Source organism: Mandrillus leucophaeus, unplaced genomic scaffold (genome assembly GCF_000951045.1).
Source record: "Mandrillus leucophaeus isolate KB7577 unplaced genomic scaffold, Mleu.le_1.0 Scaffold652, whole genome shotgun sequence".
In the NCBI taxonomy this organism is placed as follows: Eukaryota; Metazoa; Chordata; class Mammalia; order Primates; family Cercopithecidae; genus Mandrillus; species Mandrillus leucophaeus.
In genome coordinates, this window is record NW_012107053.1 from 337,403 (window position 1) to 352,678 (window position 15,276).

Consider the following 15,276-nt stretch of genomic DNA (forward strand, 5'->3'; position numbering starts at 1 on the left):
GAGAAAAAGAGAAAGGGAATTCATTTCCTTGGCACATGCAGAGTATGCGAATCACAGTCTTGAAACAAAAAGGTTTGAAACACTAAACTAGATAATTTGCTAGTTTGCTAATAAGAACAATTTGGAAAAGAGTGTAGAAATCTAAAAAACCAATTTAAAAGACCTTGTTGAGCATTAACTATTACATATGTTATATCCTTTAATTCTCTTGACAAGTTTGGAAAATAGGCCTTATTAGAAGGCTGTATTAGAAGAACCTGAGGTAGTACAAACACAACTTCCCAGCTACTAAGTCATGAAGCTGGATTTCAAACCCAGGTCCCATTCTCCTGCTCCTGCCTTCAGGGCCAGACGATGGTCAGGGTTAGGGAGAGTGAGTGCTGCCCTTTTAGTTCTCAGTTCCATCACTGTAAAAGGGACTGACACAGAAGATACAGTTCCTGAACAGAAAAAATGGGGGCAACAGATACAAGATTTTTCATATTATCATCCGTTCCAATGTAACACAAATAACCGCCAATAATGAGCCAGCATATCCTTTACTGCAAGCAGCACCCAGAAATACTGTTACACTGATTTAACATGTTCCAACTGTAACTTCTAGGAATCCCCATTGTTGTCTAGGAATGAATGTTTCAGAAACTTCATCTGAGAATTCAACCAAAGCCTAAAATAGACTGAGAGAAGGAAAACACTCTTGGTTCAACTACAGTGTAAACTGAGATCCCCTGAACCTTTCAGGATAAAGTGGGCCTGTCACCAAGTACATGCAGTAACTTCAACACTTAGGTAATCCAAGCAAAGATGAGGTTCCCTCCTCTGCAAATTTAAAGTCACCTCATTTCTTACTCAAGACAGTCACTCTGAGGATCTTCCATTTGTAACCTCTCACTTATGCCAGAGTAACTCTGTGCCATCTCATCTACCTGGGACACTGCCAGAAATCAGGAAGCAAGCAAGAGAGGTTGGTAGAAGGCCAAAACAAACATGTCAACGTTTATTCAATTCAACCCAGCAAAAATTGATTGAGAGCACACTATTTACGAGGGACAGTGCCTGATGCTGCGGATGGGGATGATGATGATGATGATAAGAACGGTAATTATCGCAGTAGCTAATACATATGGAATGCTTGCCACGTTGCCACGTGCCAGGCACTGTCATAAACACTTAAACTCACTCAATTCTCCTAGCAACCCTATGAGATAGGTCCTACTGTTAGCCACATTTCTGCAATAAAAGAATTGAGGCACAGACTGCTTAAGTAACTTGCCCAGAGTCACACAGCTAGTAAATGTCAGGTGCAAACCTAGTTACTCCGGCTTCTGAGTCTGTACTACTAGACAGACTCAGAAGGGTCTACACTGTACTGCACTCTCAAAAGAGTAGGGATAAAGGATACAGGGGATAAGAAGATTATCTGCACTCTGAAAGCCTACAGTTTAGTTGTGAAGACAGGCAAATAAACCTTAGAGGAGCACCTAAACCAACCCAGGGTTGACAGAAGGCTCATAACGGTACCTGTCCTGTCAGCTGAATTCTGAAGTTCAGGTAGGAGCCAACCAGGGGGAGAGAGGGTGTGGGGTGCATTCCTCCAGGAAAGGAAGTCACTTTCATAAGGCCCCAGGGTGAAAAAAAATCATGAAAAGACTATAGGGCTGCACATTGATCACCAGAGCTGCGTACAGAACGCCAGTCAATAATGGCATGTTTTTTGGGGGAGGAGGAATAGGTTGGGAAAGATATAAAATGTGAGGGTGGAGAGGTAAATAGAGGTAAACTCATAAAGGTCCTAATGTAGCATGTTTCTGGAATTTATACTGGAGAAACAGGGAGTCATGGAGGGGTCTGACCAGTAGAGCCTGATGCATTTGAGAACAATTACTCAGTTGTGCTAAAATAGGTCAGACGAGAGGACAAAACTACAGGGAGGCTCAGTGGATGAGGAGCTGGTGCAACAAGTGTAATTAGGTGAGAAGACAGTGGCCTCAACTAAGGTAGAGGCACTGGGGTGGAGGAAAGTGGACTTATGTTAGACATGCTATGAAAAAAGTAACAAAAGAACTTAGCAACTGACCATTTATGGGGGGAGCCCCTTAGAGCAAGCTGATCCACGTTACAGCATATGGCCCAAAGGTTTTGAATGTGGCCCAACACAAATACGTAAACTTTCTTAAGACATGAGATTTTTTTGGCAATTTTTTTAAAGCTCATCAGCTATTGTTAGTGTTAGTGTATTTTATGCGTAGCCCAAGACAGTTCTTCATCTTCCAGTATAGTTCGGGGAATCTGAAAGCTTGGACTCCTCTGCCTCCAGAGGGAGGAACTTCTGTCTACACCAGGTTTCTACCTTGAGGACACAGGCAGAAGTACAGCATTACTGAGATAAGGAACACCGGAAGAGAAGCAGGTTTCAGATGGGAAGGATTCACTTACTTATAAGTCTTAGGAACCTGGCTCAGGAAACCCGTCTAATAAAGAACTCTAAATTCTTTAAATATTATTAACAATAATTAGGATTTAATCTGTCTCCCCAGCCTATGAATGACTCGTGGCTGAAGTTTTAGGGGGAAGGGTTTGTGCCCAAGAAACAAGAAGGCTGACATGAGGAAGAAAGAAGACAAAAAAAGAAAAAAAAAAGAAATTAAAAAGCCTTTGGGACTGCAAAAAAAAACCCGCCAAAAACAACAACAACAACAACAACAACAACAAAAACCAGCAAAGAGTCCTTCCCATCTCAACAGGGCAATCACAGCACATGGCAAGAATAAATAATAAAATTAACCTAATCATTGAGAAAAGGTTCATTTGTGCTCTGTATGCTCTGTTTTAATAAGCAGGAGAAATAGGAAATGGATTTTAGAAAGGCACTGATAAAAATAGTTCAAATAAAAAGTTTTTGTGCAAAAGCTTCTGTTATGTGGAAAAAATTACTAAAATGTGGAAAATGTCACTCAGCATCGTGTTGGATGAAACATGTGACGGGTCCCATGTTTCTTTTCAGGAGGGAGGTGCTTCAGTGATCAGCACAGGTTTTCAGCCGAGATAAGCTCTCCTCTCTCAAAGCCAGCATCCTAGTGCTCCCCTTTATATCCCTAAGAGCTAATCACTCTGATTGCTAGCAAGTTTTGTGGCTGATTTTGTTCCAAGTGACATTAAGCTGGCTCTCACTTTAAGGCCATATACTACCCCATTGGCAATTTCTTGAAAAATTCTGATAGAAAAAGAGATAACCATTGCCAGGCATGGAATTAATCAGTGTTAAATATATTCCTTACCTGTCTTTTATTATGACTTCACCACAGGATTGGCAATAAAATGTGCAACATTCTTGGGCTTGCGAGCTTTGATTAAACATTGAAATCAGTTCTAAAGGAAGTCAATGAAATAGCTCATCTTAGAGATTGAAACAAATATATTATCATACTTAAACAGTTCAATAGCCACAATAAATTACCATCCATAAACAGTTTATGATCCACCCAGAAGTACACATTTAATTAATACTATCTGATGACTCAAGCAGAAGCAAATATTGTGAAGTGTTTTTGAAAACAACAGATTTTGCTAAGTGTTCCAGAGCTAGGTGCTCCCCTAGATTATGCATGTAGCATTTGTTAGTTCTCTCATTCTATAAATACCAACATTAAGGATGAGTGAAAAAGAACTATTTCCTTCTCATCAAGCTAACTACATAGCTCTCCAACATTCTCAGCTTTCCTCTGCTATGTCTCACAATCGTGTTTCATTGGTGTGAACAAATAGAGCTCTTAAATTTGAGTTTCATTTTTTGTTGTTGTTGTTGAGGCAGAGTCTTGCTCTGTCATCCAGGCTGGAGTGCAGTGGCACGCTCTTGGCTCACTGCAGTCTCCGCCTCCTGGGTTCAAGCAATTCTCTGCCTCAGCCTCCTGAGTAGTTGGGATTACAGGTGCCCGACACCACGCCCGGCTAATTTTTGTATTTTTAGTAGAGATGGGGTTTCACCATCTTGGCCAGTCTGGTCTTGAATTCCTGACCTCTTAATCCACCTGCCTCGGCCTCCCAAAGTGCTGGGATTACAGGCGTGAGTCACCATGCCCAGCCAAATTTGAGTTTAATTTTATTTAAACAAGGTTTATGTCCAATCTAGCATATTACCAAATGAACAAAGATCTCAAACTAATGTTTATTGGACACCTCCCTGGGAATGGAATGGCTCCAAAAAGAGTCCAGTTATTCCAGAGCAAAAGTCAATGTCTAATGAAAGCTATGGTAAAACATTGAAAGCTGTGGGGAAAAATGTATATTTCTCACACTATGGTAAGAGCAGCATAAGGCAGCATGTTCCCTTAGTTTCCATTATTTCTTTTATGAAATAAGGAAACTTTCATTTAAAAGAAACAACTAAAATATGTCTGTAAAAATCTAATTAAACGAATGAGCTCCTATCCATCAGAACCAAGCAATGTGGATCTGGTTTGTGTTTTTCTGTATATAAGATTAAAAAAACTGATGCTAGAAGGTTTATGCCTTGGCAATTAAAAATCTTAACAGTTTTTAAGGGGTGGTCAGAAATCCCTATAGCACTAAGGTGAAATTAACAGTATTATTCTTTAACTTTGAGTAGATTAAAAGGAGACCTAGGAATCCAAAATATTCTTTCCAGACCCACAAACAAATTTTCAGTGAAACACTACCCTCTGCTGGTCACCCAGCATGATGCACTGGGTCGGGTTTAAAACTCAGAGCTTCTGATATAGAGGAATCCTGGGAGAGTGTTGCTGCCGGGGATCAAGCTAATGCGCGTGCTGTAATAGATCCTACTGTAGCCAGTTCCACATTGAGGGTCACAGTTTGACACTCAAAATAGCAGTATACCAGTATGATGTTTGCTATAGTTGTCCTTAAAAGGGTGTTCTTAGCATTGAAAAGTCATCTTTTTAAAAACGCTGAAACACAAACTGAATGCTAAAACTTTCAAGTCACTTCCTACAAAAGTTTGATTCAAGTTCACACCAGTACACATCTATTCATATTTATTCATTCCGCAAATATTTATACACCATCTATTATATGGAAAGCACTCAGGCAATTAAGTGCTGAGGAATCTGTTTTGCATACTCTTTCACGCACTACGGATCAGGCCTTTGGTAGTTTTCCTTTTCAGACATTTGAGTAAAATATATTAAAAGTGTAAAGAAATAGGAGACCAATGAACACAAAAAATATGCCAATCAGCACATAGCAATCAATTTATTTTGTCCTATAGTTTAAACAATGTTTCTGGATTTAAATTTTTAAAAACAATTCCGGTTTTGATTTGTATATTCAGTTACAGAATACAGAATATGGATGGGCAAAAACCCAATACTATGTCCCTGGTGGTCTCTATTCCTCCATCTCTAACATCACAGCCCCAGAAAACACTCCACTATGGCTTTCATGCTTGCCTTTCCCAAATCTCAGGATCCAACACAAAATTCCTGCTGTGGTTACTCTTGTAAAAGAGGTAACTGTTGTGAAGGAGAAGGTGATGACAACACAACATCCAGCCTCCCATGGCCTCCTCCCTGAAACAAGACTTTCTCTGCCCATTATTCGGTGCACTCAGGGAGTCTACTTCCCAGCTTGGTGGTTATTCCAACAGTCATTCCTAGTATTCATCCTATAATATTTAAATGCCATGACATCCATCTCTTTTCCCTACCCCTTGTTCCTAAAACCAACCCTGTCCAACTCAAACCAGTTATTCACTAACCCAGGACTTGAGCAAACATTGCTCTCCAGCAAAAAAGAAATGAAACCCTCTCTATCTTCTCTTTCCTCACAAAAGCCCACAATAGAGACTCAGGGGAATACTCAACATCTTCTAAATGGCTCTTCCAAACACTCCTGCTGACCCCATCTCCAGGATCCACACTGCTCAGATAAAAGGTTTATTACAGATGAGGCAGCAGTGAAGTGTCAGTGTGCAGCTGAAAGAATTACAATCTTTCTCTGATAATAAACATAAGTCTTTTACAGCCTGTTTCCCCCTTTAACATAATTTTAATCCCCCAAAGTATATAGTACATCTATTGTAATAGATGTAATGAGCCAATAATTTTATTCAATAAATAACCCTGAGGTCTTAGAAAAAGCAAATTTTCTACTGCCTTACCGAATCATTATACCAGTTACAAAATGTTGTAAATATAACAGGCATAGTAAAAATCAAAATCAAATTAAGTATCAAACTCAACTGCACGATCCTTTGTGTACTGTTTTCTCTATTTGGAACTGTCACCACATGGATAGGATTTCCTTATTCAGGACTCAGGTCAACCATCACCTCGTCACAGTGGCCTTCACTGATCATCCTTTAGCCAACACGAGTCACTCCCTATCCCATTATTCTGTTTTGTATTATCATAACACTTTTCTTAATATTTAAATTGTTTGCTCATTATCTGCTCCTACCAATTAGAATGTAAGCTCCATGAGAGCAGACACCTCCCCTACCTTGTTCAATTCTGTATCCCCAGCACCTAGATTGATGCCTAGCACATAGCACAAACCAAAATATTTGCTGACTGAATAAATTTCCATGTAATGCTTTAAAAGCAGTCAGGCCTTATACACTTGCCATCTGATTTAATCTTCCCATCTGTGAGCCAGAAAATTTTACAATTAAAGAAACAAGGCAGTGGGTAAATGGGAAATCTCTACACCTTCTGCTCAATTTTGCTGTGGGTGGAAAAGAAAGAAGGGAGGGAGGAAGCCTCATAAAGGTTAAGTAACATGTTCAATTGCATACAGCCAATAACTGGCAAGGCTGACAAAGACCCTACAGCTTCTCAACCCCTTCACCTGGGAAAAGGTCAAGTTATCAAAGGAAAAATCACCTTGGTTCATAACTAAAAGGTAAATACAGAAGCAGAAGTGCTAATATTACTCACTTGTGCCTAATTCTGCTTGCGCCTGCAGCCGCAGGTGCAGTCCATCTCCAGTAACAAACTGTAGCCCACGGCAAGAGGAAGGTACAAGCCTGACCTCTGCTGGAAGCTGGATTTCTGTGCAGCCTTCAGGGGTTTTCATCTGGAGTGAAGATGGCATTATGGAAACATCCATGGGCATACCTCCTACTTTCGGTTCTCTGGTAATTAAAAACAAAACCCAAACAAATTATTTCTCATAATGAAAACCACATGATGAAAGAAACAAATATGGCCAAGGATCTCTTTGTTCCTCTTCAATAGAGGCTCTAAAGTCACTGCCCCAGAAAAACAGCAGCAAGCAGATCATAAAGGAAAGCAACCTACACTAGATTTAGATCTGGTCAGAGAGTGCCCTTCATTGTCACCGTAATATGCAAGTTCTGGGACAGACTTTTGGTTCTTCCTTCTGAGAAGAGCACTAAAATAACGTTTTATAGTAAATCAGAGCAAAGTACTGTTATTTCATATAGAAGATTTTAATAAAGAGACCAAGATTTGGTGAAACAAACATACAAGAGAAAAATTTGTCAATTTTAAGAAAAGGAATTAACGAGGAAAACAATATAGTGATGTATGAATATCAGGTGTGAAAGGACTTACTAATACAATTCACAGTAAACAAAAATTACTCAGTATAGGCAATAAAGAGTAAAACACAGTCCCTATCAAAAGCCCCCAGATGTCAAATGTATACAGGGGACAAAGGCATGTATGGAAATGACCCTTCTCTGAAACTGCAATAGGCTTAGCATTGCAACAGAGGTACAAAGTACCATGGCTCCTTATTAAGTGCAGACAGCAGGCCATCCACATGGTGTCAACTAAGTGCAGAGAGCAAGTCATTTGCTTGAGTGTCATCTGAGTACACAGGGCAGACGATGTGTTCAGGTGTGAATCTTGGTGAGGCCTCAGAAATCTGCCTTAGAAAATCCTACAACTACTTTCTGGCTAGTTCCTTTTCAAAGCATATGGATCTGCACTTGATTAGCAATACAGGATATTAAGCACCTGAGTTTTTTGAAGGGACAACAGCTTCAAACCCGAGTCAAAAGTCCAATTTCAAGAAATGATGTTTAAGCAATAATGATCGTCTAAAACAAGCGTCAGCAACTTTTTTTCTGTGAAACACCAGATAGTAAATATTTTAGGCTTTATGAGCCATGTATGGTCTCAAAGTAGAATACATATTCTAATTTTTATTTTTTAAAAAACAACCCTTAAAAAATGCAAAATCAGCAGGTTGAGGTGGCTCACTCCTCTAATCCTAGCACTTTGGGAGGCCAAGGTGGGAGGATGGTTTGAGCCATAAGTTTGAGACCAGCCTGGGCAACATAGCAAGACTCTGGCTCTACAAAAAAAATTTAAAAATTAGCTGGGTATAGTGGCACACACCTGCAGTCCTAGCCACTCAGGAGGCTGAGATGGGGAGGATCACCTGAGCCCAGGAGACTGCAGTGAGCCATGATCATGCCACTGCATGCCAGCCTGGGCAACAGATCAAGAACCTGTCTAAAAGTAAAAAAGATAAAGAAGAAAAATCCAAATCTTAGCTCACAGGCTGCACCAAAACAGGCTGCAGGTAGGATTTGGCCAATGGGCCATAGTTCTCTGACCACTGCTCTAAAAATAACACAATGTCCGTTTGCTGCCTCGATGACTTTCAAACTAGACTGTGTAGAGTTGACACTTCCAAGTGCCGCAAGGGTTACCACTGGGTTCCTAAGTATCCATTGCCACCCTGTCTCTGGTTTATCACATTTCTTCCCAGTCCCAAAAACTTTAGTCATTTTATAGGGCCAAGCAAGGGAGGCATCAGTGCAAGGATGGTGACACAGTGGCCCAGCATGGATATGAGAAACCAAGCAGGCTGTGGAGGGCATCCACCAGGAGGACCACTCAGCAGGGGTGTCAGACCCCAAGACAGGTGAGGAGGAAATCTGAACAGGAGGTGAGGCCAGCTCAGGATGGGGTTTCAGAGCCTGTGTTAGCCCAGCTGCTATAACAAAATACCATAGATGGGTGGCTTAAACAACAGACATGGCAGACAAAGGAAGTTTGGTGCCTCTTCCTCTCCATATAAGGACACTAATCTCATCGGGGGGCCCCACCCTCAAGACCTCATCTAAATCTAACTACCTCCCAAAGCCCCATCTCCTAACACCATCATTTTGGGGGTTAGGGCTTCAATATGTACATTTTGAGGGGACACAAACATTCAGTCCATAACAGGGTCCAAGCAGGTGAGGAGAGCGTCAACAATGAGCAGGGGGAGGTGGCAAAGGATGCCAGAGGACTATTAATTACATAGAGAGAACTGACCAAATAAACAAATGCCACTAGGACAATGAGGGCCATGATTCTTACTGTGGGAGAATGGAGTTACAAAAAGAGAAAGGGAGGAAACTAGAATGGACCTTATGGTGGTGGGGCAGAATACCTGTAGAAATACCTGTGTGAAGTCATGGTTTTCAATGTTTACAAATAGATACGGTAATATAGATAGCTGTAAATGCACGTATGTACATATGTATGTAGGCACAACCATACATAAACATCATATATAAGTCATACACACATACCCTAGTTCTGGGAGAAGCAACACTCAATAGTGATGAGTACACCTCGTGCCCAGATCTTGGTTTGTAAAGGCCATTTTCTGCTTTAAAAAATGAAATGAACAAACCAAAAACAAAGTTCCTTGGTAAAATGACTACATCTAGCACTGTAACAGGGAAAGAATGAAATAAGCCTGGAACATGTTGCTAGAACATGAAGAAATCAAAGAATGACAGGGACATATCAAAAAAGATGCAGAAACCATTCAGAAAGGACTTCCTTGGCCATGTCTGGTATAATATGAGCAAAAGAGTAGCCCATTGAATAAAATAAAAAATAAAACCCACTGAGTAACCCACAGTAAGAATCATGTGTCCTTACCGATACACATAATTGACTAAAATGAAACTCTAATGAGGAACACGGTATTTACATAATTTCAGAATACCCTCCAATTATTGATTATGAAGAGAAAAAGAGTAACTTTAAGGTAGAGAAGCCTGGCAGACACTCTTACTTAAGTGCTCAAAGTTAACATAACCAATTTGATGGAACAAAGCAAAATCATGTGCCACCTAATAGGAAGCGTCACTTGTTATATTCCTGCCAAAGATGCAAAATCTGAATCTTGTCTTGAAGAAACATAAGACAAATCCAAATGGAAGGATATTCTACAAAATGATTGTACTAGCATCTTGCAAAGTGTCAGGACCATGAAAGTCAATGGAAAATGAGGAACTCTTCTAGATTTAAACAGACAGAGGAAGCACGACAGTGAAATGCAATGCATTATTCTGAACTGGATTCTTCTGTTTTTAGGGATATTTTGTAGGCAACCGGCAAAACATGAATGATGTAAGATGGTAGCAACATATTTCCCAATTGTGAGGGTTGGATGATGGTTCTTTAGGAGAATGTCCTACTTTAAGACTAAGTTTGATTGATATAATTCATACAATACTTTCATACTCGAGGCTTTCTTCACCATTGACTTGTATTCTGTCAGGTATCACACCTGCTTAAAACTATCCAATGACTTCATCTCTCACTCTAACTACAAGCTAAAGTCCTTTCGATGGTTCCTAAGTCACAGTGGTATAGTAGGCCCTGCTGCTACAAGCTTTGGAGAACCTGTTGTTAAAATCCTTGGAGTTCTGCAAAGCAGGTCAACTCACCTCACCAAGTTGGTAGGCTGAAGGTCATACATGGTGAAAGTATTCATACCAAAGAAATCAACAAATGCTTCAGATCAAGACCTCAGTTTGTCTTTTTGTTTATTTTCATGGAGAGTAGGTTATTAAACATGTACCAGCACAATGCCATAAGATTTTTATTATGTGTTCTCCCACCTCATCCTCATCTCTCTGAACTAGGCACCCTTTCATACTCACTTTCTCTCAAAGGGAAATTGTCTCCCACCAGGTATGTCAGTTCTACACCTCACCGCTTACAGTTTAATACTCAAATGTTACTTTCTCGTTTGAAATAAAACATTGTAACTTTTTTCTCCCCATCCCTTTTTTGTTTAATTTTTTCTCCACTTCTATTAAATACATATTTATTTTGTATATTCTCTGCCAACTCTTCCCTACTGCCACCATTAGACTGTAAGCTCAACAAAGGCAGGTGTTTTTGTCTTTGTTGTTGTTACTGTTCATGGCTATATTCTCAGCACTTAGAATTTGAATTTTTGGCACTAGAGTAAGAACACATTAAACATCTGTGGATTGAATAAATGAATGGCCAAAGTTTATCACAAAATGCTAAGATGGCTTAACATAAGTAGATCTTTACATCTGTGAATGGAAACTGAGGAAACCAGACCCTTTTGAACCCACTATGGCAGGAATTAGTCCATTCCTGAGAGAGAACTCACCCACCCATCTCCATGGGAGGGCATTAATCTGTTCAAGAAGGATCTGCCCTCAGGAACCATGCACCTCCCACTAGGCCCCATGTCTCAACACTGCCACATTGGGGATCAATGTGACAAAACATAGGGACAAAACACATCCAAACCATAGTAATTAGGAACAAGAACACCAATATTTACATTAATATAAAAGAGACTAAACATTTTAATTAAAATGCACAGATCATCGGAACGGATTTAAAATCACCTAACTATATATTTTTTAAAATAGCATATAGTTTTATGCTATTTTTAGAGAAATACAGTATGTTTACAGTTTTTTGCTTTATACAGAAAGACATAAGAAAGGTTAAAAGGGTAGAAAAGACACACTATGCAAACAGTATAAGTCAACTGATTTCTCATGAAGATACTGAGTTATTTTAATGGGAGAAATGATGGCCTTTTCAACTGATGGTGATAGAATAACTGAATATCCTTATACCAAAAAAATGGAACTTTGATCCCTACCTCATTGCAAACACAAAAATGAATTCAACATGATCACAGATCAAAATGTAAAAGCTAAAACGATGTAACTCCTAGAAAATAAACCTGCCAAAACATCTTCACAGCCTTAAGGTAGGCAAAGATTTAAGACACCGAAAAAACTAACCCTTAAGTGAAAAAAAAAAAAAGGACAGAGTGGACTTCATTAAAATTTCTGTTTATCAAAGGACACTATAAAAAAAATGAAGCAGGGCATGGTGGCTCACACCTGTAATCACAGCACTTTGGGAATCCAAAGTGGGCGGATCGCTTGAGTCCAGAGTTCACGACCAGCCTGGGCAATATAGTGAAACCCTATCTCTACAAAAAGATACAAAAATTAGCTGGGCATGGTGGCGTGCACTTGTATAGCAGCTACTCAAGAGGCTGAGGTGGGAGGATTGCTTGAGCCCAGGAGGTTGAGGCTGCAGTGAGCCATGATCACACCACTGCACTGCATCCTGGGCAGTAGAGCGAGATCCTGTCTCAAAAAAAAAAAAAGAAAAGAAAATGAAAAGGTAAGTCACAGATAAGAACAGTCATATATTCACAAGGCATTTATATGAGAAAGCTCCTGTTTTGAGACTGTATAAAGAGCTCAATTAAACAAGACAAATAATCTGATTAACGGCAAAAAAATTAGACGATACTTTTAAAAAGAACATATATGAATTGCTAAAAAGCAAGTGAAAAGGCACTCAACATTATTAGTCATCAGTAAAACGAAAATTAAAACCACAAGATACTATTTTACACACACTAGAATGGTTCAAACTAAAAGGACTGACAATACTAAATGTAGGTGAGAATGTGAAGCAGTTGAAACTCTCATTTTTTTATTTCTGGTTGAATGTGTAAACTGGTACAGTCACTCTGGAGAACTGTTTGGTAATTTCTCACAAAGTAACACACACATCTATCCTATGACCTAGAAATTGCACTGTTTGGTACTTACCTAAGAGGAAATAAAAATGTATGTCCAGAAAAAGATTTATATGACAGTGTTATGACAGCTGTATTCATAATAAGCAAACTCCGGAAACAAGAAAAATCTCCAGCAATAGGAGAACAGATAAATGAACTGTGGTATATTCATACAATGGAAAACTTAGCAAGAAAAAGGAATGGACTACTGATATATGCAGCCACAGAGATGGAAAATGAATCTCAAAAATATTATGGAAGGAATGCAGCCAGAAAAAAAAGGTATATACTGTATGAATCCATTTATAAGTAGTTCAAGAAATGGCAAAACTAAGTCCAGCAAAGTTAGGTTTCTTTTTTTCTTTTTCCTTTTTTCTTTTTTTTTTTTTTTTGAGACGGAGTTTCATTCTGTTGCCAGGCTGGAGTGCAGTGCCGCAACATCGGCTCACTGCAACCTCCGCCTCCCAGGTTCAAGCGATTCTCCTGCATCAGCCTCCCCAGGAGCTGGGACTACAGGCACGTGCCACCACACCTAGCTAATTTTTTATTTTTAGTAGAGACAGGATTTCACCATGTTGGCCAGGATACTCTCGATCTCTTGACCTCGTGATCTGCCCAAGTCAGCCTCCCAATGTGCTGGGATTACAGGTGTGAGCCACCTGTGTAACTTGCTTAAACAAGGGGGAGTAGTCCAAGGGAACTGTGAAAGGCCCCTGGATGAGAGGAAGGGAGGGTTTGTTGTGTGTGTGTGGTTTTTGTTTTATTTCCGTAGAGTTTGGGTTCCTAATTACTCTACAAGGTGCACCAGAATTGGAGATATTTGCCCAAATTCATAATTTTTGAAAGAGAAAAATAAATACATTCAGAGTACTAAGTGTTATTCCTATTTCAAGATTGAAGAAATTCAGATTAAATTATTCTAATTTTGTGAGGAAGCTAGCATTTGAACTCAGTTCTCATGCCATATTCCAAACGGCCACACCAGATATCTGGCAGATTTAGGGAAAAGAGGAAAAAATTAAGCATCAATCTACCTGTGGCACTGTGTAATAACAATCTCAGGATTTTAACATTTAACTTACTCTGTTTGAAACAGCGATCACAAAGGAATAGACAAGGGGACCACAAATCATTAAAACTGCTGTCAAACAAAATAGAGAACATTTTCCCTAAAAGTTATTTGTTTGTGTAGCGAATAACAAGCTCGCCGTTCTCACTGGAAAGCAGAAGATGAATAAATGAACGAGCTCCAATAAGAAGTCTGCAACCTTTCTTCAAGGTTCATTAAACTCAGTTTATTGAATGATTGTGTGGTTTCTCTGCAAAGAGCAGTTTTGGGGGGAAAGACCCGAGGTTATCTACAACACAAGAACCTCACACATAGGAACTGATCCAGTAAGCAGGATCCTGAAGAGAGGCAAACAAATCATTTTTTGCATTGTTTTGTTGGAAACGCCGGGCACTGCCAACAGTGCTTTACATCACTGTTCCTCAAATTTTAATGTGCATTTGACTCCTGGGAATCTTGTTAAAATATAAGTTCTGATTCCCTAAGTCTGGTGTGGAGCTGAGACCTTGAATTTCTAAAAAGCTACCCAAAGATACCAGACTGTCTGTAGGGGTGGGAGTGGCGGAGGCGACTACAGGGGAAAGCTTCACTTTGAGTGATCGAGAGGCTCTACGCAACTGGCAAGAAGAAACTCAAAATCCCTCGTTCAGAGAGAGACAGAGAGAGACTCACCAGCCCCCGATCCCCGAGCAGCAGTAAAGCGAGCTGGGTACTGCGCCTAGAATCCCAGTTCTTACCCCAGGATCAGCAGCGCGCTCTGCAGCTGTCTCCGCACCTCCAGAAACATGCGCGTTTCTGCCGCAGTAGCCGCCATGACGGGCGTCCAGTCCCGGACCGGACCAAGCTGGAGATTCCGAGGGGCCCGGGTCAACAGGACCAGGAGAGGTTCCACGTGCGGACCAACCAGCAGCAGCCCCGCGGCGGCGCAGGCGCCTGTGACAGATCTCCTGGCTGACACCGCCTACTGGCTCACAGCGCCGCCTGCCGGCCGGAGAGTACACCACCGAGAAGGCGCGGGACCCCCTGAGGCCTGGGCGGGGCGCGCATTTTCAAAACCAGGCTTTGGCCCACAGCGCTGAGAAAGGTGGGCGGCGAGAGGGGAGCTATCCTCCCACTCTGCTTCTTTTGAGCGTGACTTGGCGCGTTAGCCTCCCTGGAAATGACCATAAAAATCAGACCCAAGGTTCACTCCTTTGGCTAACTCGAACTGAGGGAGGTGATGGAGGCAGGTGTTACAGGTGGACTTTGTCCCCAGGAAATCCAAGAGCAGAATTCCTGGCCCCAAACCCACTTTATTTTGGTCTCTTTATGAACAAGGGTCATTTGTTAGCCTCTGTCTAAAGCAACAAAATTTTAAAGAATTGACTTGC

At 40.6% G+C, this 15,276-nt stretch overlaps 1 protein-coding gene across 2 annotated transcripts in view; it reads right to left on the minus strand.

Annotated features, from left to right (window-relative positions):
• UBE3D (ubiquitin protein ligase E3D) overlaps nucleotides 1–14,843 on the minus strand; it is a 186,993-nt gene extending 172,150 nt beyond the window's left edge. Inside the window, exons 1-3 of one of the 2 annotated variants that reach the window (XM_012001187.1) lie at nucleotides 14,682–14,843; nucleotides 6,918–7,114; nucleotides 3,279–3,369 (exon numbers count right to left, since the gene is read on the minus strand). In XM_012001187.1, the coding sequence (XP_011856577.1) occupies nucleotides 3,279–3,369; nucleotides 6,918–7,095 (269 nt within the window). In that variant the 5' untranslated portion in view covers nucleotides 7,096–7,114; nucleotides 14,682–14,843. Of the gene's footprint in view, nucleotides 1–3,278; nucleotides 3,370–6,917; nucleotides 7,115–14,643 lie in introns of both variants that reach the window. The other variant, XM_012001186.1, reaches the window with a different exon arrangement.
• Between the last annotated feature and the right edge of the window lie 433 nt (nucleotides 14,844–15,276).